This window comes from Felis catus, chromosome A2, assembly GCF_018350175.1.
Source record: "Felis catus isolate Fca126 chromosome A2, F.catus_Fca126_mat1.0, whole genome shotgun sequence".
Classification (NCBI taxonomy): Eukaryota; Metazoa; Chordata; class Mammalia; order Carnivora; family Felidae; genus Felis; species Felis catus.
The window spans coordinates 9,823,440-9,847,444 of record NC_058369.1 but is presented as its reverse complement, the minus strand read 5'-3'; the positions used below and the strand labels follow the sequence as shown (position 1 = coordinate 9,847,444).

Here is a 24,005-nt window from a genome sequence, read left to right as displayed (position 1 = left end):
GGACTGTTTCTCTCTTCTGGCTGAAACTCAGACCTGTCTCCTGCCCTAGCCCTGAGGGACCCTGAGTGTCTCCTGTCATGAGTGCACGCCGTCCTGGGAAATGTGGGCAAATGATCACCTCCAAGCTTCTTCCTTTGTGGGAGGGGGATTAACAATGCAGATACCCTCTCCGTCCGTCATTCCCCCACATTGGTCCCTTCCTCCCACTCCCCTGATGTACTGCCGTCTCTCCGTGGCTCAACCTCCCGCTCTCCCTGGCAGGTGATGTCTGGAGCCTGCCAGGCGCCCCCAAGCCTCACCGTCAGGCATTTATATCTATTTAGGGCTGGGGCCTGTTCTACCCAAAGTGCCAGGGAACTCAGATCCTGCAGCCTCAGCCCTCAACCAGTGCCTGAGGGAGGGAGTTGGAGAATCGATAACCCAGCTCCCTCACCCCTCAGGTAGGACGTGTGTCCTACAAAATCTGCCAGCACTCCCCAGCAGGACCGAGCCCTATGCCTCTGGTGGGAACTTGTTTGATAACAAGCGTGACAAACCGTCCCAATTTGCCCAGGACTAAGGGTTTCCTGGGACACAGGGTTTTGAGTGCTAAAACTGGCGAGTTCTAGGCAAGTTGATTACCCCGAAGATAACTCGTCATTGACTACTTCTTCCCTTCCCTCTGTCATTTCCCTGCTCCCCTACAGCTTCTTTGTCCAAGACAAATGCACTCAATCCTTGTCTCAAGCTCTGCTTCCGGAAAACCTCCCTCCCCCCGCAAACTTCACCCTCCTTCATGCCCTTCACACAGCCCATCGGCTCGGCCACTTCTGAGCTGAGCACTTGTAAGGGGCAGATGTGATGCTTAGGATTTTCTGTCCAAAACCTGGTTTTGCCTTTGAGGAAGGAAGGGTATTCTGTCATCTCTGTCCTACGTGTGGGAAAACTGAGGTTTGGGCAGGAAAACGATTTGCCTGAAGACACCTTGCGGGTAAGTGGTGCATCCTGGGAGGTGGGATCTGGGGCAGAGGTGGGCTTCTTCCCCCACACTACTGCTCTGGTGTAAGGGCCAAGGAATGTGCCCGGAACCTTCTCACCCACCTCAAATGCGTTATCTCATTTGATCCTTATACCACTCCTGGGAGATGAGACGACCACTCCCCACTTTGCAGAGTGGGAAACCAAGGCCCAGAGAGGTGCCAGAGCCCAGGTTCAAGCCCAGGCAGGCTGGCGCGGAGTGCATATCCTTAACCACCCTTCCTTTCAGGCAGCTGCGGCTGTGGCCGTTCAGGGAGGAGGAGGAGGGGCCCAAACGGCAGGCCTGGCTGAGAGCCCCCAGGCTGGCATCTGGGCTGGCAGGCTGAGCCCAGGCCTGCCCTGACCCCTTGCTGCCAGCCCCAGTTCCTTGGGGACCCTCCTGTGGCCTGAAGCATCTTCCACTCCTCTGCCCCCACCCCTATTTCTGCGGTTGGCCCAAATACCAGACAGGGCGAATCTTAGCTTTCCCGCAAGCATTCCACGCTCCTGTGGCCCGGCCCAGGCTGGCCGAGGTTACGCAAGCTGAGCAGGGGTGGTTGGTGGGGGTGGGACCGGGGGGGGGGGGGGGACGGGCTGGCCTGTCCTCGCCACCCCATCCGGCAGGCAGCCCTCCCACCCTCCCCAGGGCGGGGAAGGGGGTGGGCCGGCTAGTTCCCCACCCCCACCCCCCAGCCCCTGGGAGAACAAGCCGGGTGGAGGGTGGCCTGTGCCAAGAGATGGGGGGCGGTGGCGGCCACGGAAGAGGCTCCAGGAGGTGACCGCCTGGTTTCCATTAGGGAGCCCTGGTCGGCATTTCAGGCGAGACGGCAGAGCTGGGGCTGGCTATGGTAAGGTGGGGTGGGGGCGGGAGGGCAGGGGAGGGAGGGGAGCCTGCCTGCTCCCCCCTCCCCCCCCCCGCCCCACGCGGGGATGCTCCTGTCGCCATGGTGACCTGGTGCTGGGCCTGGGGCCACCGTGACCCATCAGTCCCTCTACTCCCAGCGGCTGAGCCTGCTGCTGCTGCTGCTCCTGCTGCTGCCCGGCCCCCCACCCGCCCCAGGCATGGAGGACGCCGCCTTCCCCCACCTGGGGGAGAGCTCGCAGCCCCCGCCCCGGGCCTGCCCCCTGCGCTGCTCCTGCCCCCGGGCAGACACAGTGGACTGCAATGGCCTGGACCTTCAGGTGTTCCCGGACAACATCACCCGGGCAGCTCAGCACCTCTCCCTGCAGGTGGGGCCCCGGGGGCCGGGGTGAGCACGCCAAGTGCCGGGTTTCAGGGCGATAGGGTGATGGGGCGTTGGGCGTGCAGGTCTTGGCAGCGATGGAAGCTGGCCTGGGTGAGAGCGTCGGGGTCTGGGCATTAGAGGCGAGGGCAGGGTGGGGGGGACAGACACTGGAACTTTTAGGAGGGGCTGAGCGTTTGGAGGTGTTAAAAGGTCAATGTCTTGGCAGTTACGGGTTTTGGGGGGGTTCAGAGTGATGGAGCATGTGGGTCAGGTGTGGGGGTGATGAAATGTCAGACAACATCTTTTTGGTTTATAGGGTCGTTTGGGGTCAGGGTGATGGGTGTCAGGGGTCAATTATGGGGGCAGATGGGGTGTCGAGGGGTCAACATCTTGGCGATCACAGGGTTGTTTGTGGTGACGGGGTTGTTTTGGTTGCAGGGTAATGGGGCTTTGGGGATCAAGTGTGGGGGTGAGGGGCGTCAAGGCTTACTTGCTTAAGGCGATGGGGCGCTGGGAATCGGGGCTCCGGCCACTTGCGGAGGGCTCAGGGGTGTGAATCCTCCCCCCAGAACAACCAGCTCCAGGAGCTCCCCTACAATGAGCTGTCACGCCTCAGCAGCCTCCGGACCCTCAACCTCCACAACAATCTCATCTCTTCTGAGGGTGAGGGGTGAGGGGACCTCGGGAGGCGGCCCCTTCCCTCCCCTGCTGGGTCTGTGGGTAGTTCTGCGGTAGTTCCCAGAACTGCCCTTTGCTGAGCAGGATGGAAACTCAGGCTGTGGCTTTGGAGGACGGGTGGGGAGGCGTGTGGGAGGGTGCCTGGAGGAGCCCCTGCCAGTCGCCAGCCAAGAGCCCTGGGGCAGCTGGGAGCACAGCCTCCCCCACTGCCCCCTCCCTGGGCCCCAGGGCCGCGGGGGGGGGGTCCCCTCACTGCCCATCCCGCTCCCAGGCCTGCCCGATGAGGCCTTTGAGTCCCTGACACAGCTGCAGCACATTTACGTGGCCCACAACAAGGTGAGCACCCCTACCTGACCCCTGCCCCGGCCCTGAGGCCTGGCCCGCAGGGACATACAGCAGAGCGCGGAGGGCACGGCGGGGGTGGGGTGGAGGGCAGGGCTCCCTGACCAAGCATGGCCGTGTCCCCACAGCTCTCGGTGGCCCCCCAGTTTCTGCCCCGCTCCCTCCGAGTTGCGGATCTGGCTGCCAACCAAGTGACGGAGATCTTCCCGCTTACCTTTGGGGAGAAGCCCGCGCTCAGGTAGCCCCTGGCCCGGCCCGGACCTCTCCGACCTCAGATATGCCTGGGGTCACTCCCTACCCCTGGAGGCCGGAGGGGATCATGAGCCTGCCCTTGAGGGTCTGCAGGGGCAGAGTCCTACCCTGGGACAGGGAGGTGCGGGGGGGGGGGGGGATCTGAGGCAGGACACCCCGGATGCCGTCTGGAGAACCGCGACACGAGGCGGAGACAGTGCGCGGACGCGTGCGCATCCTCACACTGGAGGCCGCGCTGGGGTGCAGGGGGCGGGGGCGGGAGTGGGGGCCGGGGGGAGGGCCGGGGGCAGGCTGGTGGCCGGAGCCTGGCTCCCCTCAGGTCCGTGTACCTCCACAACAACCAGCTGAGCAACGCCGGCCTGCCCCCCGACGCCTTCCACGGCTCTGAAGCCGTGGTCATCCTCAGCCTCTCCAGCAACCGGCTCAGCTATGTGCCGCCCAGTCTGCCACCCTCGCTGGAGCGGCTCCACCTGCAGGTGCCCCTCCTCCACCCTGCCAGCCCCCTGCCCGCCCCCTTTCCCTCTCTCCTGGGGGGAGACCCCCTCCCGAGAATGCCAGTGGTCACAAGTATCTTCGAGTCCTGCCCCCTGGCGCGGGTCACTCACGGGTGCCCTCGGACCCGCGTTGCCAAAGCTAGCTCCCTGCTACTCCCTTACTCAAGAGCCTTCCATAGCTCCCTGCTGCTGTCTGTCCCCCAACCCCTGGTCTCGCCGTCTCCTCCTTTCCCAGAACAACCTCATCTCCAAGGTGCCCCGAGGGGCACTGAGCCGCCAGATACACCTGCGGGAGCTCTACCTCCAGCACAACCAGCTGACGGACAGCGGCCTGGATGCCACCACCTTCAGGTGGGGCCCGAGACAGGGGAGGACACAGGTGCAGCCTCGTGCTGGCAGGAGGGGTTGAAGGTTCGGAGTCCAAGCCCCACCCCCCCCCCGCAACCCTCCAGCCCCCTCCGGGGTATGACCCCCAAACCGAGGCCTCATTTGCTGAGCACCTGCTGTGCACCAGGCTCATCGGAGCACCTAGCGGCCATCCTTTCGCTCCCAGCTCCTCTGTGCCTGGGTTCTAGTTTCCAAACGTCATCACCGCCGCATGCAGACTTGCACCCAGAACTCTGTCCTGGTCACCTCCACATCCAGCCCCGGGGGCCGGACTCTGCCCTGATCTCAGCAGGTGCCCCTCCCACCCAGATCTCGCGACTCGCCCACCCCCAAGTTGGGGTCTCCGGCTTCTATCGCGGGAGCACTCCTCAACCCTCACCCCCAAGGTTCACCTGTGCCCCCCCCCCCCCGCTCAGCACCCAGCCCCACGCCAGCCCTCCTCTCTCCCACCAGCAAGCTGCACCACCTCGAGTACCTGGACCTGTCCCACAACCGGCTAGCCTCGGTGCCCGCGGGCCTGCCCCGCACCCTGGCCGTGCTGCACCTGGGCCGCAACCGCATCCGCGGGGTGGAGGCGGCCCGGCTGCGCGGGGCGCGGGGCCTGCGCTACCTCCTGCTGCAGCACAACCAGCTGGGGGCGACGGGGCTGCCCGCAGGGGCGCTGCGGCCGCTGCGGGGCCTGCACACGCTGCATCTCTATGGCAACGGGCTGGACCGCGTGCCCCTGGCGCTGCCGCGCCGCCTGCGGGCCCTGGTGCTGCCCCACAACCACGTGACCACGCTGGGCGCCCGGGACCTGGCTGGCACACCGGGCCTGGCCGAACTCAACCTGGCCTACAACCGCCTGGTCAGCGCCCGCGTGCACCGCCGGGCCTTCCGCCCGCTGCGTGCCCTGCGCAGCCTTGACCTGGCCGGCAACCTGCTGACCCGGCTGCCCGGCGGCCTGCCCGGCGGCCTGCACACCCTGCGGCTGCAGCGCAACCAGCTGCGGGCCCTCGAGCCGGAGCCGCTGGCCGGCCTGGACCAACTGCGGGAGCTCAGCCTGGCGCACAACCGGCTCCGGGTCGGAGACATCGGGCCCGGCACCTGGCACGAGCTCCAGGCCCTCCAGGTCAGGCGCCGGCCGGTCAGCCACACTGCCCCCACCGCCCCTCCGTCCCCTCCATCCCCACGCCTTGCAGCGTCTTCCCACAAGGCCCCGAGATGCCTCAAAGAGAGCCCGGCAGACGGACCCGGGGTGGGTGAGGCAGAGCCGGCCTCCGGGCCTTGGGCGGCGCCGACCCTGCCACCTGGTCCTCGGCAACCAGCCCCTCCGCCTCCCCGGGGAACACGGCCCCCCCTGGTTCCTCCTGAACGCGGCTGCTTCCACAGAGTTTAGAGCATCTGGGGGTGCAGGCGCTGTCCTAGGCGCTGGAGAGGTGGGCACAGAGCGACACAGCTCCGGGCCCGTGGCACCAACGCACTAGTTAGGGAGAAAGCGGTTGGTCAGTAGACGGTGTCGGGAGGGTGCCCGGTGAGGGAAGTGCCATCCTCGCGAACGACTGCTTCGATCTCTCCCGCGGCAGGCAGGTCCCCATCTGTCTGGGACCCCGGCACCTAGAGCCCAGCCTGCCCCGGACGGAACTCACTGTACCTCTGTCGGGGCTGGAGGGAATTTGGCAACGCGGAGGGGGTTGCGGGGAGGAGGCCCAGGCTGGTGTGGAGTGCCCGGGCAGAGAGGTTTGGGGCTCAAGGCCCGGGGCCGCCGTGGCATCATCTCTGCCCAGGTGCTGGACCTCGGCCACAACGAGCTGTCCTTTGTGCCCCCTGACCTGCCTGAGGCCCTGGAGGAGCTGCACCTGCAGGGCAACCGCATCAGCCACGTGGGTCCTGAAGCCTTCCTCAGCACTCCCCGCCTGCGCGCCCTCTTTCTCAGGTGCCCCGGAGGCGGCTGGGGAGAGCGAGTCCTGGGGGCAGGGGACCCTGAAGGGCTGTGATGGGCTCCAGCAGGCCTGGGTGGGCCAGGACGGCCGTGCCCCCCCCCCCGCCCCTTCCTTTGCACCCACCCTCAAGCCTGCCTCTCGGTTACAGGGCAAACAGGCTTCACATGACCAGCATCGCACCGGACGCCTTCCTGGGTCTCCTGCACCTGAGTGTGGTGGATACGGCGGGCAACCCCGAGCAGGTCCTGGTCCGGCTGCCACCCACAACTCCACGTCAGCCATGGGCAGGGAGCCCCCGAGCTCGGAGGAGTCCAGCAGTGTAGCCCAGACCCCTGGGGCTCCACTGGGTCACGGACCGAGGAAACGGTGCCCATCCGGGGCCTCAGCCAGGCTCTCCCAGGCCTCAAGGGCCTGGCCAGGAAGCTGGGGACAGGGGCGCTGCGTCCACACACAGGGAGCCCCGGGAGAGACTCAAGCATACAGCTCGCACGCCAGGCACGCAGACCACACCAGCCCTGCCGGACGCGGTCCCCACTCCCCGCACAAGTGGAGGCGGCAACAATAAAGCCTAATAACCCTGTCAAGTGCTCACCACCTGCCAGATGCCCTTCACCTTGCAGGAGGGGCTCTCACCATCCCAGCATCCAACTGAGGAAACTGACGCTGTGGGATGCTAAGAGGGTCAGGCAATCCGGTCCAAGTCCCGGGGCCAGTGAGCGGCCGGGCTGGATTTCGAGGGGTCAGCAAGAACCACCACGTGACAGCTGACCGTACGTACACACCCGAACACACCCAAGGCCACCAGCTACAGAAACACACGGCACGGCAGACGCCCTCAAGCAGGCCACAGCCCTCACACACGTCCCCGGAGCAAGCGTGCGAATCGAATACATCCTTCACGGGCACTCTCCCCCCACGGCCTGCCCCTCTTATGGGCACCTTGCCATCAACCCCCGGGGGACTGTGGGAGAGACCCAGCTGGCCACAGGGCGGGGGCAAGAAACATCAACAGGACAGAGTGAGCCAGGCGTGGCCCTGGCTGTTTATTCCCTGTGTCAGCCCTGGGGAGCCAGCTGGGGTCTGGCTGACCTCAGTGGCTTCTTTGGGGTGTGGGTGGCCTTCAGGGTTAAGGCTGGGGAGGGATAGGAAGTAAAGTGCTTGCAGGGGCCCTCGGGGCTTGGTCCTAGCTGCCCCCCCCACCTCTGGGGCAGGCCAGGGGCCGGACACCCCAGGCTGTGCAAACGGGACTCTCCAGGGCCCACCCAGCCAGGCCGGGGCAAGGGGCACAGGCTGGCTGGTGGTGCCATCCTCGGGCCCCCCCGCCAGGAAGAACCCGGCGGAGGACATGTCCATCTGGAGCTGACGGTCTGCTGATTGTCTGCTTGTCTGGCCTCCGGCTGTGGCCTGGTCAGCTCCTCCCGGTGCCAGGGCCTTGGGCACTCTCCAGGGGCCGCCCATCCGGCCGATCCCTCACCTGCGGAGCCGCTGCAGCTAAGGAGAAGGCCGCCAGGGTCAGGGACGGGGTACTCGTGGCCACAGCCGTGCCCCCCCACACCCCCCGGCCTGGCCGCTCACCTCACTCTCCACCAGGTTCCGCCTGTAGAGTGCCTCCTTTGCAGCCTCCTGGGGGCCGAGAGGCGGTCAGCGGGCAGCCGCGGGCAGCCCCGGCCCCCCAGCGCCCACCCGGCCCTCGCCTGGCTCACCCTGCTACCGTCGTTGCCCAGGCGCCGGGCCGCCTCTGTGTAGAACTGCAGCTGACGCTCCAGCTGGGCCGCGTACTCTGAGGGTGGGGAGGGGTCAGGATGGGGGCTGCTGCCCTGCCCTCCCCTCCCCCACGCGCCCATCCCCGAGACCCTACCCCTCCGGATGCCCGGGCCCCCCTGCTCCAGCTGCGCCCTCTGCCACTGGCTGCGTTGCATGATGTCCTGGTACTGCTGGGCCACCTCCGGGGGCACCGGCCGCCGCGCCTGCCTCAGGGCCAGGATCTGGGGGGTGCGGAGTGGGGGGCTGTGACGGCCCTGTCCGGGGCCTACCGAACCCCCGATCCTGCCCCAGCCAGCCTGTCAAAGCAGGCACCCACCTTCCGCTCCAGACGCTCTTGATCAAAGGCCAGCACGCTGAGGCTGTGCAGGGGCCGGGCCGATCTGTGGAGTTGGGGAGGGATGAAGGGCCGCAAGGACCCCCCAACCCTGACCTCATTAATTCTCACAGACGCACTGGGCGCTGGGGAACAGCAGGAGATAAGCTAGGCCCGCCCTGGTGTTGCAGAGCCCACGACCTAGTGGGGCTGAAGGCTATACACTCAGGCAACTGCCGTGCCCCGTGGTCAGGGAAGGTTTCCCAGGGAAGAACGCAGCCAAGCTGGGAGCCAGAGGAGTTAGAGCCGGGCAGGGGAGTGGGGAGCAAGTGCTGGGTAGGGGGGCTCATGGCATCATCAGAAGACAGAAAAGCCCAGAGGCCAGTGAAAACGAGGTGTAGATAACCATGGACGAACAGGAGGAAGTGGGGTGAGACGAGACTACTGGATATATTGATAATGGTCCAATCACAAAAGATCCTAAAAATCAGGCTGAGAAGTTTCAGGACGTTTCAGGAGACGGGGAGCCAGGAGACGTTTTGGAGCAGGGAAGGGATGCACTACAATTCGTGCCTGATGGGCAACTGTCCGGGAGGGGCTGAAACAGGAAGAAGGGACTTCTCTGCAGCATGGCTTGACCCAGCCACCTACCTGTTCCCTGGCTCCCTCGAAGGGGTGGGTACGGGAGGGGCCTTCCCTTTGGGCCCAGCAACCTGCTTCAGTGGACAGAACCAGTCTTGTGATTCCCGGCCCGCTTGAACCAAGCCTCCCTCCCTGGGGTTGCTGATGGGCAGGAGTCTCACCGTGGGCGCGGCTGCTGGCACGGGGTCAATGACCAGCCACCTCTCAGTTGTGGTCTCCAACTGCTGGGCGGTCAGTGGCTCCCGAATCCGGACCATCACCTCCAGCCGCCCCCCCGTGGGCCTGCGACCATCCAGGACCTGGGTAGAAATGAGGGGAGGCTACTGAGAAGCGGGCAGTGGCCGGAGGCCCAGGGCCGGGATCAGAGAGAACCAGGGTAATTTCCAAAATCTGAGCCCCTAGATAGATAGAGCTGAGACGCCAATTGGTCAAAATGGAGCAGGGTGCCGGGAATATTTAGGGCTGGGTAGTATGGAGGTCTGGGATCCCTGGGGGAGAAGCTGGGTCAGCAGAAGAGACCCCTAGGAGGCCCAGGGCCTGTAGGGAGCTTTTGAATAATGTTAACAAGTGACACAGCCACACCAGAGCCTGTGGGCAAATGTCCACATCTCACCTCAAGGATCTCCCGGACCTCACACGCGGTCTCCAGGGCGTCCAGCTTCAGCTGGGCTGTGCCCAGCACCCGGTCAGTCTTGAACAGCCCCCTGTGTGCGTGAGGGGGACAGGACGGTTGGCCCAGGGCAGCTCCCCCTCCCCCAGAGTCTGCCCAGCACCTGCACCCCCAGCTCACCCCTTGTGGACCACTTCAAATTTGATGCCTTTGGTCTGGATGGCCCTTCGGAAGCCGCGGTGGCTGCGGTTGATGCAGAGTTTGAACTGCTCCTTGAACTCTACTCCGGGAATGAGGACAGGCCCAGGAGGAAAGAGGGAGGGGTCAGGCTACGGTTTCAGGTTCTCTCCGCATGGGGCGGCCGCGGCCTCCTCCCCCTCCCCCTCCCCCTCCGCTCACCGGGGGAGTCTGTGTTCTTAATCACACTGGTCTTGTCTTTCTGAGCTTCTTCCTAGAGCCAAATCAAATAGGAGGCAGGAAGGCTCAGGGGCTGGGGCCTGCCCTTGGACCCCTGCCGACCCACTCCCGAGGATGAGGCTTGAGCCCGTCTTTCCTCTCCTGGGCTCTCTACATACCACGTTGGGATAGGGGAAGTCAAACCGAACGAAGACATCCAGGTCGCTGGGAGACAGCCCTGTGGGCAGACAAGGGTCAGAGCCGGGCAGGGAGGCAGTCCCGCAGCCCTGACCCCTGCCTGGCGCCCCTCACCTGGGGGCGTGGGCAAGTTGACGCCCTTCCCGACGAACAGGAGCATGTCGTTGCTGCTGAGGTCAGGGAAGATCCTTCCGGGAGGGCAGGTGGGGAGACAGAGGCACGTCAGCCCCAACGCCTGCCCGCCTTCTTTTCCCTTTGCGGATCCAGGGAACACACCCCATGCTGGCCTTTGTAGCTATATGGGCTCCTGGGCTCCAGTTTTAGGATCTGGACAGACTGGAATTCTTGGTCCAGATCTGCCAATGGCTTATTTTCGAGACTTTTCTTCAGTCTGGGACCCACTCTGCGCCAGCCAGTGGCTTCACTGCTGGGGGACCTTCCCTTCATTTAACAATACTTCTGGGGGGCGCTTGGGTGGCTCAGTCGGTCAAGAGTCCGATTTCAGGTCATGACCTCAGGGTTCGTGGGTTCGAGGCTCGGTGCTGACAGCTCAGAGCCTGGAGCCTGCTTCAGATGCTGTGTCTCCCTCGCTCTCTGCCCCTCCCTCTCTCCCTCTTTCAAAAATAAATAAACATCTTAACAAATTTAAAAGAGCAATATTTCTGCAGCCCCTACTATGTGCCTGCTGGTGTCCTCACTGATGGGGATATAGTGAGACAGACCCCATCCCTGTGCTCATGGAGCCCAAGCTAGCTGAGTGAAGAGAAGACCAATGCATATATAAACAGAGGAAACAAAGCATTTCTGCAGAAAATTAAAATAGGGGAAGACAGTGGAGCATGCTCAGGATGGGCTGTTGTAGACGGGAGTGGTCAAAGAGGGCCTCTCAAGGGAGGCGACATCATAGGTGATTCCGGATGCCAAGAAGGCGCTACTACACGGAGACCTGGGGAAGAGGGTCTGTGCGGAGGAAAGAGCCAGTGCAAAGGCCCTGAGGATGAACATGCTTGGTTTGTCTGAGGGACCAAAACCAGGCCTGTGTGGCAGGAGGCAAGCAACGTGGGGACAGTGGGTGGGGACGAGGTGATGGGGAGCCAGGCTGTGCAGATGTGGGAGAGCCAAGGTGAGGGGTGTGGGGTATCCTAGGTTGTTGCAGTGGCTGTGCCTAACCCCATCTGTAAGTGGGGGAAATGATCCCAATTCCCCACTGTGTGGGAAGGCTTAAGAGGAGCAGGACCAACAACAACCACGCTGAGGGCTCGCCCGGGCCTTCGGACAAGGCACATCTCTGCACTCACTCGGTCCTCCCCATTTCTCAATGTGTCACTGGCAACTCCCCAACACCATCTTTCACTTGCACCTCATGCCTGCCTCAGGACCCTTGCGTATACTGTGCTTTCACCGTGCAACCCAACTCTCCCCCAGAGGCAAGTCCTCTGCTGGCTTCTGGGGAGTGCATGCCCCTCTCCAAAGGGGCATCTGGCCCAAGGGGCATCAGGGCCTTACTTGATGACGCTGAAGGTTCTCTGCTCAAAGCGGGCAGTGGGCGTGGGGAGACCTCGGGCGAATGCCTGCTTCAGAATCTCCATGCTCCGCTTACAGTCCTCTGCCAATTTCTCAAATCTGCCGGCAAGAGAGCCCTGTTCAGGTCCCTGGACCCGGGGATGGGATGGGGGTACAGACGTCCGGCAGAGGCAGGGACAGGGGCACTTACTTGCTGGTTTCGGCAATGTTGCCCAGGTGGGTGAACTGGTTAGAGTGGTTCAGGCACATCTGAAGAGCAGAAGGCAGTGAGGGGAGGGGCGGGGGGCCATGACCCTGAGGCCTGCTGATCTGGGCCAGGGGCCCACCTCACCTCATGCTGCTGCCTTATGAGCTTGGTGAGTTCACCGTAGCGCCGGGCAGACTCCTGAGACAGACCTGGGCCAGGCCGCTGGACCAGAGAGAAGTCGTCTTTGTTGACGGGGGCGGGTGGCACCTAGAGAAGACAAGCCTCATGGGGAGGGGCCTGCTGGTTAGCAACAAACAGGCCCGCGCATGGAAATGTCACCCCTTCTTGGAGAGGCCTTCCTGGACCACTGCTTTGCCCCAGCCCTGGTCTTTCTTCTTCCCCGAGGAGAAAGGTGGTGCTCAGAGAGAAGTGGATGGTCCCTCCCAAAGTGGCACACAGCCCAGGTACTACGTGTCCCAGCATCCCTTGCAGCCGGGTACCGCCATGGGATTCAGCGGCGGCCAGTGGAAGGTGAGAAGTGATGGGATTCCATGTCACTTGCTTTAAATGGAACTGCTTGCCTTGCCCTTTCTTTCCCTCACTGCTTCCCATGGACTGAATGCAGGAAGGGCATCAGTCCACTCTGAGCACGTGGACAAAGATGACCTTCCGAGGTGTGACAGAGCAACAAGATGGAAGGAACCTGGGCCCTGGAGGGCTCTGTCTTTTCCAGAGCCCAGACTGCCCTGAGTCTTCCACGCGAGAAAACAGATCTGTCTTCTTTCGGCCACTGAGTCGGGGGGGTACTTATCTGTTACAGAAGCTTAACCTGGATCCTGACTGATATACTCCAAGTTACGTGGCTGCTAAGTGGCCACGGCCCAACAGGGGGTGCCTGGGGAGGTCCAGCAGGCCTAGAGGGCTCACCTTGGCGATATCCACAGGCAGCCCGTTGCGCGAGGCCTCCAGCATGGGCTCCAGCCCCTTGGCCTGGCGCAGGTGCATCTTGGCACCCTCCATGTCATTCTTCTGCTTGGCTCTCAGTGCGGCCTGTAGGAGCTGCTTCTTGCGGCCCTCCAGGAAGGCCAGTTGCTGCTGGGCTGTGGGTACAGGGGGGTCTGTGCACGCGGCCTGGCCCACAGCCAAGCAACAGGCAGCCCAGGAAGGGAGGGCACACCTACCTCTGGCGGATGTGCCCTTGGGGGCTGTTTTGGCCGCTGGGGTGGAGCCTGACTGGGGCGCCCTTGAGGGTGGGGCCTTGGGCTGGGCCGTGGGGGCCGGAGGGCTGGTGGGCTGCTGACAGACAGGGAGGGAATCAGAGCTCTCCCGGCACTCACAGTGGCTCCACTCCCCAAGGGGCCGGGGCCCGAAACTGACAATGGTGACTGTCTTAGTTTCTGTTTCCTCAGCAACGAATGCCCCATATAGTCTCATTCTCACTGAATCTTTGCAGAGACAAAGACAGCCCCTGTACCCACTTTACAGATGAGGAGGCAGGATCAGAGAGCAAAATGGCTTGCCCACGGCTGCACAGCCAGGAAGTGGCCAGGCCGGGAGGGAGGCCAGCTCTTCCCAGGTTCTGTCAGGGCTTTGCTGCCACTCCCGTCTCACCCCAAGACCCCAGCCCCTCCCACCTTCTTAGGTTCCTCATCCTCTTCATCCTCTGCGCCTTCATCCTGGTTAGCCAGCTTCATGGCGGTCTCCAAGACCCCCACCAGGCTCTGCTGGGTGGGCTCGGTGGCCTCCAGGCCCTGGATGGGGGGAAAGCCTGGGCGGCCAGTCAGGGCCCAGTCAGGAGGGAGGGACCCATGCCGCGATGGCGGAGACGTGGGTTCCTCCCCTTCCTAAGGAGCCTCGGGGCTTTGGATGTACTTTGAATCCAGGAAGGAGCTGCTGCTGCTTCTGTGTAGATGCCAGATTATTCCAACCTAATCTCCTGCTGCCTCTCACCTGACCCCGGGCCTTGACCAGACGCCAACGGGCAAGCACGGGGTGAGGCGGGCCACCAGGCACAAGAGGCGGTCACAGGCCTGGAGGGATTCCCAGGGGACCAAGGTGTTGAGGAATAATTGCTCTCCCGGGGGTGCGCGGGCAGCTCTGAGAACCCAGAGGAGGCCCCCAACCCACTGGGAGGCTGATGGAAGGCTGAGTAGAGTGTAAGGCCGAGAGCTGATGCGAAAGGAGGAGTCGAACACAGAAGAAATGGAGGAAATCAGACAGACGATGGTGGGCTGGTGAACAGGCTCTCCAAGTAAAACCCCCTGATTTTTAGCGCCTGCCGATTTCCGTGGTACAAACACTCCGATTGGAACCCAACTGTAAGGTACCAATTATCTAACAAGTTTGCAGAATTCCCGAATGCGGAGCACACAGCTCCCTGGGCCTGTGCGGTCAGGAGGAATAGCACCTACGGAGGCTCAGAGGCCGGGAGGGGCAGGGGTGGGGGCTGTGCCTACCTGGGGGCACCGGCAGCTCGGCCACATCTACCGTTCGGCCCGCCTTGTGGGCTCGGATGGCCTCTTGGTATTGCTGTAGTGGACACAGGATTAGGGCTACCTGGGCAAGGCCCGCGGGCGCTGTCTGCCTGCCCACTGGGCCCACACACACCTTGACGATGCGCTCATGCATGCGAGCCTTCCGCTGGTCCCCTTTGGTCTTGGCCTGGGCCGCGGCCACGTGGTATCGCTCCATCCGCTGCTCCAGTGCCTCCAGGAGAGTCCGCGGAGGTGGGGGAACCTCTGGGCCAGACGGGGGCCGACGGGGAACAGAGGGGCAGGGTTAAGAGTCTTGGGAAGGAGAGACTTGTCGCCCTGGCCTGCCCACCACACAGGGTTCCAAGAGCCTACCTGGCGTGGAGGGCACCGTGCTGGGAGCCGGAGGCTGCGGTGATGGCGAGGGTGGCTCTGGGGGCAGCTGGTCTGAAGGCAGAGAGGTCCAGTCCAGTGAGGGGCTTGCTTGGGGACCCCCTACCCCACGCTGGTGTGGTCTGAGGGGGTCCCCAGGTGACCAGAGAGGGCGGCAGCACCAAGTCCCGGAGGCTGGGCAGGGTGGTGGGGTCCTCACCAGGGGGAGGTGGCAGGCGGGACAGGTCCACAGGCTCCCCCCGGCTCAGGGCCTCCAAGATGGCATCGAAGCTCTGAGAGAAAGGAGACGAGGGGAAGAGGCTGCGGTTGGGGGCCAGGACCCTGTGGGGAGCCTCTGTCCATTCCTCTGCAGCATCTTGCTTAAGCCCCTTCCAATACTGACGCCCATTTCACAGGCAGGGTAAACCGGGGCTTTAAGAGATACGGAAAACTACACGTACAGAGTGACTAAGGGTCAGGAGTCAAACTGGGGTCCGTGTGACCACAGCGCTCCCGTTCTTTGCCACCACGCAAAGTCGGAAGCGTCGTGTCTTCTCCCACCGGTCTGGACGCACCTTGGCCACACGGAAACGTCTGGCAGCAGTGGCAGTATCTCCCTGCTGCTTGGCGTGGAGGGCGGCCAACTTATATTCGCGCTGGCGGCTCTGCAACTGGGCCAGGAGGTCAGGGCTGCAGGGACCTGGAAGGGGGAACAGCATACGAACCGCCTCTGTTTAACCGTCACAACGAAGCCTGTTCCTTAGGCCTGACCTACAGATGTGAGCACTGAGGCTGAGAGGCCATGCCGTCTCCCCAAGATGGTGTGGCAGGGACTCTACCCCGGGACCTGAGAAAGAGACAGAATCCGCAGCAGGCTCCAGACTCCGAGCTGTCACCACAGAGCCCGAGGTGGGGCTTGAACCCTCGAACCGTGAGGTCATAACCTGCACCAAAGTCAGACGCTTAACCGACTGAGCCACCCAGGCGGCCCTCATCTTAACTTTAAAAAGTGGCCACAGTTGTCATTCCCAGTGTCGTGCAAATACTGACATTCACAAAACAGAACTATCACATCACTCTTTAAAACTTAATGTACTTTAAGGGCACCTGGGTGGCTCAGTCAGTTAAGTGTCCGACTTTAGCTCAGGTCATGATCTCACGGTCTGTGAGTTCCGGCCCTGCATCGGGCTCTGTGCTGACAGCTCAGAGCCTGGAGCCTGCTTTGGATTCTGTGTCTCCCTGTCTCTCTCTCTGCCCCTCCCTCACTTGTACTCTCTCTCTCTCTCTCTTAAAAATAAATAAACGTTAAAAAAATTTTTAACGTTTTTTAATCCAATGTACTTTAACTACCATGGTGATTTGAAACTCACCAGTATTCACTTATTTTTATTTTTTATTTTTTTGCAAGCTCTATGCCAACTGTGGGCCTCGAACTCATGACCCCGAGATCAAGAGTCACACGCTTTACCGAATGAGCTGGTGGTGCCCCTTGTTTTCTTTAATTGCGGCAAAATACACATGAAATTTACCCTCTTAACCCTTTTTAAGTGTACAATTCAGTACATCAAGTACAGTTGACCCTTGAACAGTGAGGGTGTCAGGGGCACCAACACCCCCTGCCCCCGCCATGCAGTTGGAAATCTACTTTGGACTCCCCCCAAATTTGACTACTCATAGCTTGTTGTTGACCACGGGCATCACCAATAAAGACAACCGATCGACATGTCTCGTACGTTATGCGCGTTATATGCTGTTCTTATAATAAACGAAGCTGTAAGAAATGATACTAGGAAAGCCACAAGGAAGGGAAATACAGTGCTGCACTGTGTTTATCAAAGAAACAGGGGGCCTGCTCAGTTTAAAGCTGCCTTTTCTTTTTTTTTTTCATACTGGGTGGCGGGAGAGAGAGTATGAGTGGGGGAGGGGCAGAGACAGAGAGAGAATCCCAAGCAGGCTCCACCCTCAGCGCAGAGCCCAACGAGGGGCTCAGTCCCACGACTTGGGGATCATGACACAAGCCAAAATCAAGAGCCCGACGCTCAACTAAGCCACCCAGGTGCCCTGTTAAAAGTCTTTTCTTGACCGCCCTATGGTATATTTGTGCAACCAAAATCCATCTATGAGGTTCATTGGCAAAGTGAGGAAATGGAGAGTTAAACTGCTTTTTTGTTTTTATTTTTTAACGTCTATTCATTTTTGAGAGAGAGGGACAGAGTGTGAGTGGGGGAGGGGCAGAGAGAGGGAGACACAGAATCCGAAGCAGGCTCAAGGCTCTGAGCCATCAGCCCAGAGCCCGACGTGGGGCTTGAACTCACGGACCGCAAGATCGTGACCTGAGCCAATGTCGGACACTCAAGCGACTGAGCCACCCAGGCCCCCCTAAATTGTTTTTTTAAACAGTATGCTAGTTACAGTATTAAATGACACGTTCGATAGGTTTTCAGGAGAAGTATCATTAAATTTAGGGCAACTGGTGCAATTTTTGACATAAAAAAACAAAGGGCTATTGCACTTACGACCACCGGGGTCCACAAATCCTAGAAACGCCTGGCAAGCTACATGCATCGTACTTTTTCAGACTGACAACTGCACCTACAGCTTTAAGTTCAGGTGTATTTGCCTGAAAAGGTATCCGTGAGTGGCAGCAAAAGAGCGTTGACATTTGATCGGTTTTATCTCCTATCACAGTGAGTCTCTCGGAGTCAAGAAAATGTCCTTCCGGCGGCACCTGAGTGGCTGAGTCAGCTGAGCGTCCATCTGACTCTTGATTTGGGCTCAGCTCATTATCCCAGGGTTGTGAGATCCAGGCCACACTAACAGCTTAAGATTCTCTCTTTCCCTCTGCCCCTCCCCTGCTTGTGCTCCCTCTTGGTGGGGGGCGGGGAGGGGGGCAGCGAAAACATTCTTCCAGGTTGAATCATTGGTATTATTAGCATAGCACTGAACAAAGCCTAAATATATCAGGCTTTTTGATAAAGAATTTTCATATGCCAAGAGCACAATTTTATCGCACCGGCACCTCTTGCTGACAGGGCTGGGGCTGGGTCCGCCTTCTACCAATTAACTCCGTTTCCCCGTTCATTGTTTCCCAACTTCCCTTTTTTTCTTCTTCAAAGCACCAGGAAACCTGCTTCATACCAACAAATAGACGGGAAGACACGGGGTCCTGTGATCACCACGTTGCGGGCTTCCCTGGACCCTACCCAAGGCGTGTGCCAAAACCCCGTCGTGAAAAAAGCTTTGGTGATTTTGGCTGAGCATTTCGGGTGACGATTTCCAACAACCTTCCCTGAACTTTGCCAAAACAATAGCTTAGAAACCAGCCGGGCTGTGGAAAGATTTAGACCTGGTGTTTACTTTCTCAACCGGGCCAGCCCAGTTTTAAGTGTCTCTTCGTATGTTTGGGGAGCGTTTGGCCCTGGGGCAGTGCCTGTGTTGATATTCTAGAAGGGACAGAGGCGGGCACTCCTTTCGGGTAGTGGGAGGAAGGCCACCGGAGAGGGAGAGGTTGGGAAGGAAAACCTCCCGCAGGTGAGGGTTTGTTTGTTTTTTTTAATGTTTATTTTTGAGAGAGAGACAGAGAGACAGAGAGACAGAGACAGAGTGTGAGTGGGGGAGGAGCAGAGAGAGAGGGAGACACAGACTCCAAAGCAGGCTCCAGGCTCCGAGCTGTCAGCACAGAGCCTGACGCGGGGCTTGAACTCATAAGCCCGCAGGTCAGTTTTAGAAGACAGACATGCTGAGGGCTGGGGAATTATCCACTTATAGCTCTTACGCGTTAGCCCTCAAAAGGGACTCTGACGCATGCTGCGAGGTGACACTAAGTGAAAGAAGCTGACACCAAAGGACAACTCGTGTGTCGTCCCACTTACGTGACGCGTCCGGGAGACGCAGACTCATAAAGCATGGATGGCGGCTGTCAGGGGCCGGGGGAGCGGAAATGGGGAGCTAGTGTTTCGCGGGAAGAGAGTTTTTGTTCGATGAAACAGTCTTGGAAACAGAGGAGACCGGCGCACCACATGGTGAACGTGCTACTCAAGTGCACACCGAAAAAGGGTTCAAAGGGCCAATGTCACGTTGTATGTTTTAAACCACCACATGTACAAAAAACGGCATTCGTGAACTCCAGAGACATGAGGACCTGGGGAGGCGAGGGGCGTTAAGGGTATCTGACAGTCAGTGCAGGGCCTGCACCCCCACAGAATGGCCAAGTGCTGAGTAGATCCCACGCCTGCAACATCCCCTGTCAGCCCAGCCCTGCCCCCGGCCTACCTGGAGGAAGCTGGGGCTTAGCCAAGCCTGTGGATGAGGCTGGGGCAGAGGAAGGCGGGCCTTCTACCGTGACCCTGGGCTCCGGGGCTGGCTGGCTCGTGGTGGAGGCCGGCTGGGAGGGTGCGGGCGTGTGGCTGGGGGTGGCTGCCGGACCCTTCCCCACTGCCACGGGCGGTGGGATGTCCCCTTCGTCGATGGCGTTACCTTTCCGGACCGAGGCCAGCAGGTTTTCAAGCGTCTGAGAGAAGGTGCGAAATGGGTTTCCGAGGAGCCTGACAGCCGGGTGCGGTGGGCCGGCGGTAGGGTGCCAGCACCCTCCCGTCACCCGCCCGCCCGCTCACCTTAAGTCCCCGGTCGTAGCGCCGCATCTTGGCTCCACCTCCAGCTTGCCTAGCGCTTTCGATCGCCCTCTGGTAGAGGACCAGCCTCTCCTGCAAGGTGGCCTCCACCCCGGGGCTGGGGGCTGCGGCTTTGGGCTGCAGGAGGGACCGGGGCATGGTCTGGGTGGTGACCCCACTTGGGCTCTCCCCAAGGGCTCCCCTGGGCGAGTGCCTATCACACACCAGGCATGGTGCCCGGGGGGCCAGCTGTCCCCGCCGCCTCCCCCACCCCACTCCCCAAGGTAGAAATCATCATCATTGTTCCGGATGCAGGGAACTGGGTCTCAGAGGTGTCATGTCACCTGCCCAAGGTAACATGGCTGAGGGGCAAGGGAGGGCCTTGAACCCTGCACTACGGGGAGCAGGTTGTCGGGCTATACCTGAGCCACAGGAGGGTGGGACTCCAGAGACTTCTGCTCCTCCCCAAGGACCACATTTAGTTCTGCCTGCAGGGACACACGGCCATTGGCCAGGCATGAGGGCCTGCTGCACGGGGCAACGACAGCATGGGTGGCCTCCTGCCCTGCCGTGGGTGCTCACCAGCAGGTCGTCGTCAGCCTCCACATCTTCCTCGTCGTCGGTACCTTCCTCCTCATCCGGGTCTCTCATGCACAGGCTCGCCATCTTCTCAATGGCCTCCATGGGCAGGGGACCTGGTGGCAGTGACAGGCTCCAGATGGACTGGGATCCTTCAAGAGTCCCCATGGGGCGCCTGGGTGGCTCAGTCAATTGGGCGGCCGACTTCGGCTCAGGTCATGATCTCGGGATTGGTGGGTTCGAGCCCCACGTCCGGCTCTGTGCTGCCAGCCCAGAGCTTGGAGCCTGCTTCGGATTCTGTGTCTCCCTCTCTCTCTGCCCCCCCCCCCCCCCACTCATGCTCTGTCTCCCTCTCTCTCTCAAAAATAAATAAACATTAAAAAAAAAAAAAGTGTCTCCAGCCTCCTGTCCCAGTTACCCATGGCCCTAAAGAATAGGGCAGCATGCCCCCCTACTGCCCTTCCATGGCACCCTACTGCCCTCAGGCCCACCAGGTATGATCCCGCGAATCCTGCCGGCCTCCTCTCGTGCTTATCAAGCCGGACTTCCAACCCTGGCTCTGCAGCTTTCTTACTGTGGAGCCCTGGGCAAGTCACGTGACCTCCCTGGGCCTCAGTCTTCCCACCTATTAGACGAGGGCAAGTTTCTCCCTCACACACACACACACACACGCATCGTGAGGACTCAAGGTAAATGAGGTTCTAGAAAAGCACGTCATCAGCACTTTGTCATTCGAATCATTCTCATTATTTGCGTTACCTACGTCCTATAAAAGTGCCTTCAACACTGACTTAGCAAGTACTGGACCGCTGCCCCTAGAGGAAATACAAGGTTAGGATCCCATGAGCCTCTGGGCACAGTTTCGTCAACCGGCCGATGCATAACCTTGTTCAATGCGTGCCTCTATCTAACTATACCTTTTTAAATACGTGTTGTTGGTTTGTTAACATTGAACTCAAGGCTACTCGTGTCTGAATGAGGCTTAGCTGCTAGCGTATTTCCTCCATAAGACGCATCACAAACTTCTTGCCCTTAAAGACACGAGACAGCTGTAAGCGCCACACTTTAGTGCCATTCTGAACAGCAAAATGTACCACGCAAAGAGCACCCACAAAGAGTGCCAAAATGAGCAAAATGCAGCCTTACACAGACTGTGAGAAGGACCCGTGTTTACTTGAAGCCCTGAGACAAGAAGGCTGACGGTCATCTTGCCCCCTCTCAGCTGGGACCGCGTAAAGTGAGCGACTCAAACTTGCTGCAGCTCTGTGCACGCCCGCAAGGAATTGCCGAACCTCCCCGACTATTGATTTTGGTGTTACCAATAAAATTTAGCCCGTTGGTGAACTCACAAATATGGAATCCGTTAATAATGAGAGTGGACTGAATTAGCTAACAAGTATAAAGGTTCCGTCTCCCCTTGGAGCTCCAGCCCCAAACCCCACTGCAGTGTTGCTGACCCTGTCACCTCCCACGGGGGGAGGGGGGAGGGCTTTGCATGCGCTGGGCCTCCCAGCCGCACTTTCTAGCTCTTCTGCTGACCATCCTTGTTGTGGGTGTCTCTTGCGGGCACCTGGCCCCAGCTCACAGGTCTCCCCCATCCCTCTGTGCTTCCCTCACCCCAACCTGATCATGGGACAGCGTGTTGGAGGGAATGTGAGACCCTGTGTGAAGTACTTAACACACACGAGAAGATGAACTACTGTGACTAAGGGCAGTTATTATTCCCATTTTACAGACGGGGAAACCGAAGTCCACACAGGTGCTGGGACTCATCAGTCACACAGCCAGTAAGCAGCACAACTGGGATTTGAACCCTCACTCTGGGTCCAGAGTTGATCGCTTAACCTCTTAACCCAGGCTGCGGGTTCTAGGAGGGCAGAGACCTCCGTCTCCTTTCCCCCTTCTCCCCAGGGCCCAGGGCTGAGTCCTGCCCACAGCAGGTGCTCAGAGAATGTTCAGGGGTGTGTTGAGAGTCTCACCTTTGCCTTTGAGCTTCTCCAGGACTTGGGGCTGGCCCCCCACCAAGGCCAAGAACTCGGCCTCCAGTTCCTCATCGTTAACTCCGTCCTCGGGGATCATAAGGCCGTCTGGGGAGAGGTCAACCAGCAGGCCCAGCTGAGGGAACAGTAAGGGTCCAGTCAGACTTTGGAATGCACCCCACCTGTCCAGAGGCAACCAGGACAGACCCAGGTTTCCCTCAGGAAGGAAACCCAGGTCTCGGAGGGAAAGTAATTTCCCCAGGGAAGTGCCAGGAGGCTGGAATGGGTTGAGAATGCAACAGGTGTTCCAAGATGGGCCAGGCCCTCTGGCCTAGATCAACCCGGGGCAAAGGGCAGGCAGAGAGACCCTGCTCCCTGCTCCGAGCCCACACCCACAATGTGCTGCTGACTGAGTTCAGTGGGAAAGACAGGCCCTACACCCTGCCCAAAGCTAAGCCACTCGGTACACCTGGGCTTTTCCTTCCAGCACACTCAGCAGAGGGGGCCACGCAGGAAGCCTGGAGTTATCAAGAGCAAACAGAAGCCCGGAAAACATAGAAACTGAAAGCGGGGTTTTCATTGTATAACAGACCTGTCTTCCTATCCCGTCCCAGCTAATGACCAATCGTGATGTGATGATATTACACCGAACTACACAAAACGGCCTTTTCTGTCGGTCAGAATGGGCAAATACTGACTATTATGTATGGCTCCTTTCAACAGTAATAAGTTACGCTTATTGGCTCAGTCGGTTGAGTGTCTGACTTCGGCCCAGGTCGTGATCCCGCGCTTTGTGGGTTCGAGTCCCGCGTCGGGCTCTGTGCTGACAGCTCAGAGCCTGGAGCCTGCTTCAGATTCTGTGTCTCCTTCTCTCTATGCCCCTCCCCCACTCTGTCTCTCTGTCTCCCCAAAATAAATAAACATTAAACAAAATAAGTTATGCTTATTGAGTGTTAGGTTCTAGCACTTTCCATAAACTATTCCAGTGAATTTTCACAACTGTGCTGTGACATAGGGACTCTTAGGGCCTCCATCTTACAGACGAGGAAACAGGTGTAAGAGCTGTGAAGCTGAGTGTCCAACATGCAGAGGCCAGCAGGGAACTCCAGGTTGGCCAGATTCTAATACCCGGGCACTAAACTATGGCCTGAGCTCCTTCCACCAAAGCTAAGAAAAATCACACCCTCCAGGTGCCTGGGGCAGAGGAGACGGAGGAGGGAAAAGGACGACCAGACACAGTCCCGTGGGCTCATGGCAGCCGCTCTGGATTTTGCACTTAGCCCTGGCCAAGCTGTTAATCCCTATGACCTTGGGAAGCTGTCTTCACCTCTCTGGGCCTCAGTGTCCTCATCTGTACAGTGGGGATAGAAAGTCTGACTTGGCCTGGCTGATGCGAGGTTCCATGAGTGTCCAAACCAGGAGTACATTAACTATCCTTATCTCAGGTCCGAGGCCTTCCCCTCCCAAACTGGAGAGGCTTCGGCAACAGGTGGCTCTGAGCCCAGGGCGGGGCGCCAAGAGCTGAGGAGCTGGGGAGCCGGGGCCACTAGGCCCCACTTTGGGGGCAGAACCTCATCTGGAAGGCGGGGACCGGGGCTCACCTGGGGGTGGTGATCGGTTCCCCTGGTGGGTGGGGCCCTCCTCTGAACCTGTGATAGGGGTGAGAACGGTTCTCTAGGCGGGGCCGTGGGGTATAGACTCACCTGGCGGGCGGCGGCGGCACCTCGGCCGGGGGGCCCCGGGGGGCCCTTCCTCTTGTGCATCTTCCAGGCACGATGCCCAGACCACTGGCCACCTCGCCTGGCCTTGCCCTGCCTCCTCCCCTGGGGCCTATCGCCGCGCACGCGCACTTCCTGAGCCCCGCGCCCCTGGTTGGCGCCCCGCGACCGCTGACCCCGCGCCCTCGACCCCGGGGGTGGCCGCCCCACTTCCGCCTCGGCCTCGGCGCCGCGGCACCGGAGCGCAGCCACTGGACTTGCTGGGCCCTCCGCGATGAAACTACAACTCCCGGCAGGCAGTGCGCGGGCACGCGTGCGCACTGCCGGGCGGTGGGCGGGCCGCGG

At 60.4% G+C, this 24,005-nt stretch overlaps 2 protein-coding genes across 8 annotated transcripts; one reads left to right on the top strand and one right to left on the bottom strand.

Annotated features, from left to right (window-relative positions):
- The first annotated feature begins 1,671 nt into the window (after nt 1-1,671).
- Nucleotides 1,672-6,877, top strand: PODNL1 (podocan like 1). Of its 5 annotated transcripts, none has more exons than XM_045046753.1 (10): nt 1,672-1,844; nt 1,999-2,226; nt 2,792-2,885; nt 3,172-3,236; nt 3,371-3,480; nt 3,901-3,970; nt 4,224-4,339; nt 4,829-5,486; nt 6,142-6,290; nt 6,446-6,877. In XM_045046753.1, the coding sequence occupies exons 1-10, from the start codon at nt 1,842-1,844 to the stop codon at nt 6,618-6,620; spliced, it is 1,668 nt and encodes a 555-aa protein (XP_044902688.1). In that variant the 5' UTR covers nt 1,672-1,841; the 3' UTR covers nt 6,621-6,877. The 5 variants fall into 5 exon arrangements, with proteins under 5 accessions (XP_044902688.1, XP_023096799.2, XP_044902694.1 ...); XM_023241031.2 differs by having other exon boundaries at nt 1,673-1,844; nt 3,814-3,970; XM_045046759.1 differs by lacking the exon at nt 3,172-3,236 and having other exon boundaries at nt 1,673-1,844; nt 3,839-3,970.
- Nucleotides 6,878-7,311: 434 nt separating this feature from the next.
- CC2D1A (coiled-coil and C2 domain containing 1A) lies at nt 7,312-23,940 on the bottom strand. Of its 3 annotated transcripts, none has more exons than XM_006928486.4 (29): nt 23,646-23,940; nt 21,943-22,078; nt 19,967-20,079; nt 19,807-19,872; nt 19,388-19,522; nt 19,047-19,284; nt 15,350-15,474; nt 14,995-15,067; nt 14,778-14,849; nt 14,539-14,669; nt 14,388-14,460; nt 13,566-13,699; nt 13,113-13,227; nt 12,859-13,031; nt 12,076-12,198; nt 11,935-11,993; nt 11,727-11,843; nt 10,335-10,408; nt 10,202-10,260; nt 10,026-10,077; nt 9,807-9,906; nt 9,630-9,720; nt 9,178-9,315; nt 9,026-9,090; nt 8,378-8,441; nt 8,156-8,282; nt 8,001-8,077; nt 7,873-7,920; nt 7,312-7,788 (listed from the first exon to the last, which is right to left on the bottom strand). In XM_006928486.4, exons 1-29 carry the CDS (start codon nt 23,703-23,705, stop codon nt 7,768-7,770), a joined length of 2,859 nt encoding a protein of 952 aa, XP_006928548.2. In that variant the 5' UTR covers nt 23,706-23,940; the 3' UTR covers nt 7,312-7,767. The 3 variants fall into 3 exon arrangements, with proteins under 3 accessions (XP_006928548.2, XP_006928549.2, XP_003981981.2); XM_006928487.4 differs by having other exon boundaries at nt 9,026-9,087; XM_003981932.5 differs by having other exon boundaries at nt 13,113-13,224; nt 23,646-23,939.
- Between the last annotated feature and the right edge of the window lie 65 nt (nt 23,941-24,005).

Coding starts and splice junctions, on each gene's coding strand:
- CC2D1A (XM_006928486.4), bottom strand. CDS start 23,705: ATGCACAAGAGGAAGGGCCCCCCGGGGCCCCCCGGCCGAGGTGCCGCC. Junction 13,228..13,565: donor AGGATGAGGAACCTAAGAAG/GTGGGAGGGGCT, acceptor CCTGTCTGTCAG/CAGCCCACCAGCCCTCCGGC. Junction 11,994..12,075: donor TCATAAGGCAGCAGCATGAG/GTGAGGTGGGCC, acceptor TCTGCTCTTCAG/ATGTGCCTGAACCACTCTAA.
- PODNL1 (XM_023241031.2), top strand. Junction 2,886..3,171: donor CAATCTCATCTCTTCTGAGG/GTGAGGGGTGAG, acceptor TCCCGCTCCCAG/GCCTGCCCGATGAGGCCTTT. Junction 3,481..3,813: donor GGGGAGAAGCCCGCGCTCAG/GTAGCCCCTGGC, acceptor GGCTCCCCTCAG/GTCCGTGTACCTCCACAACA.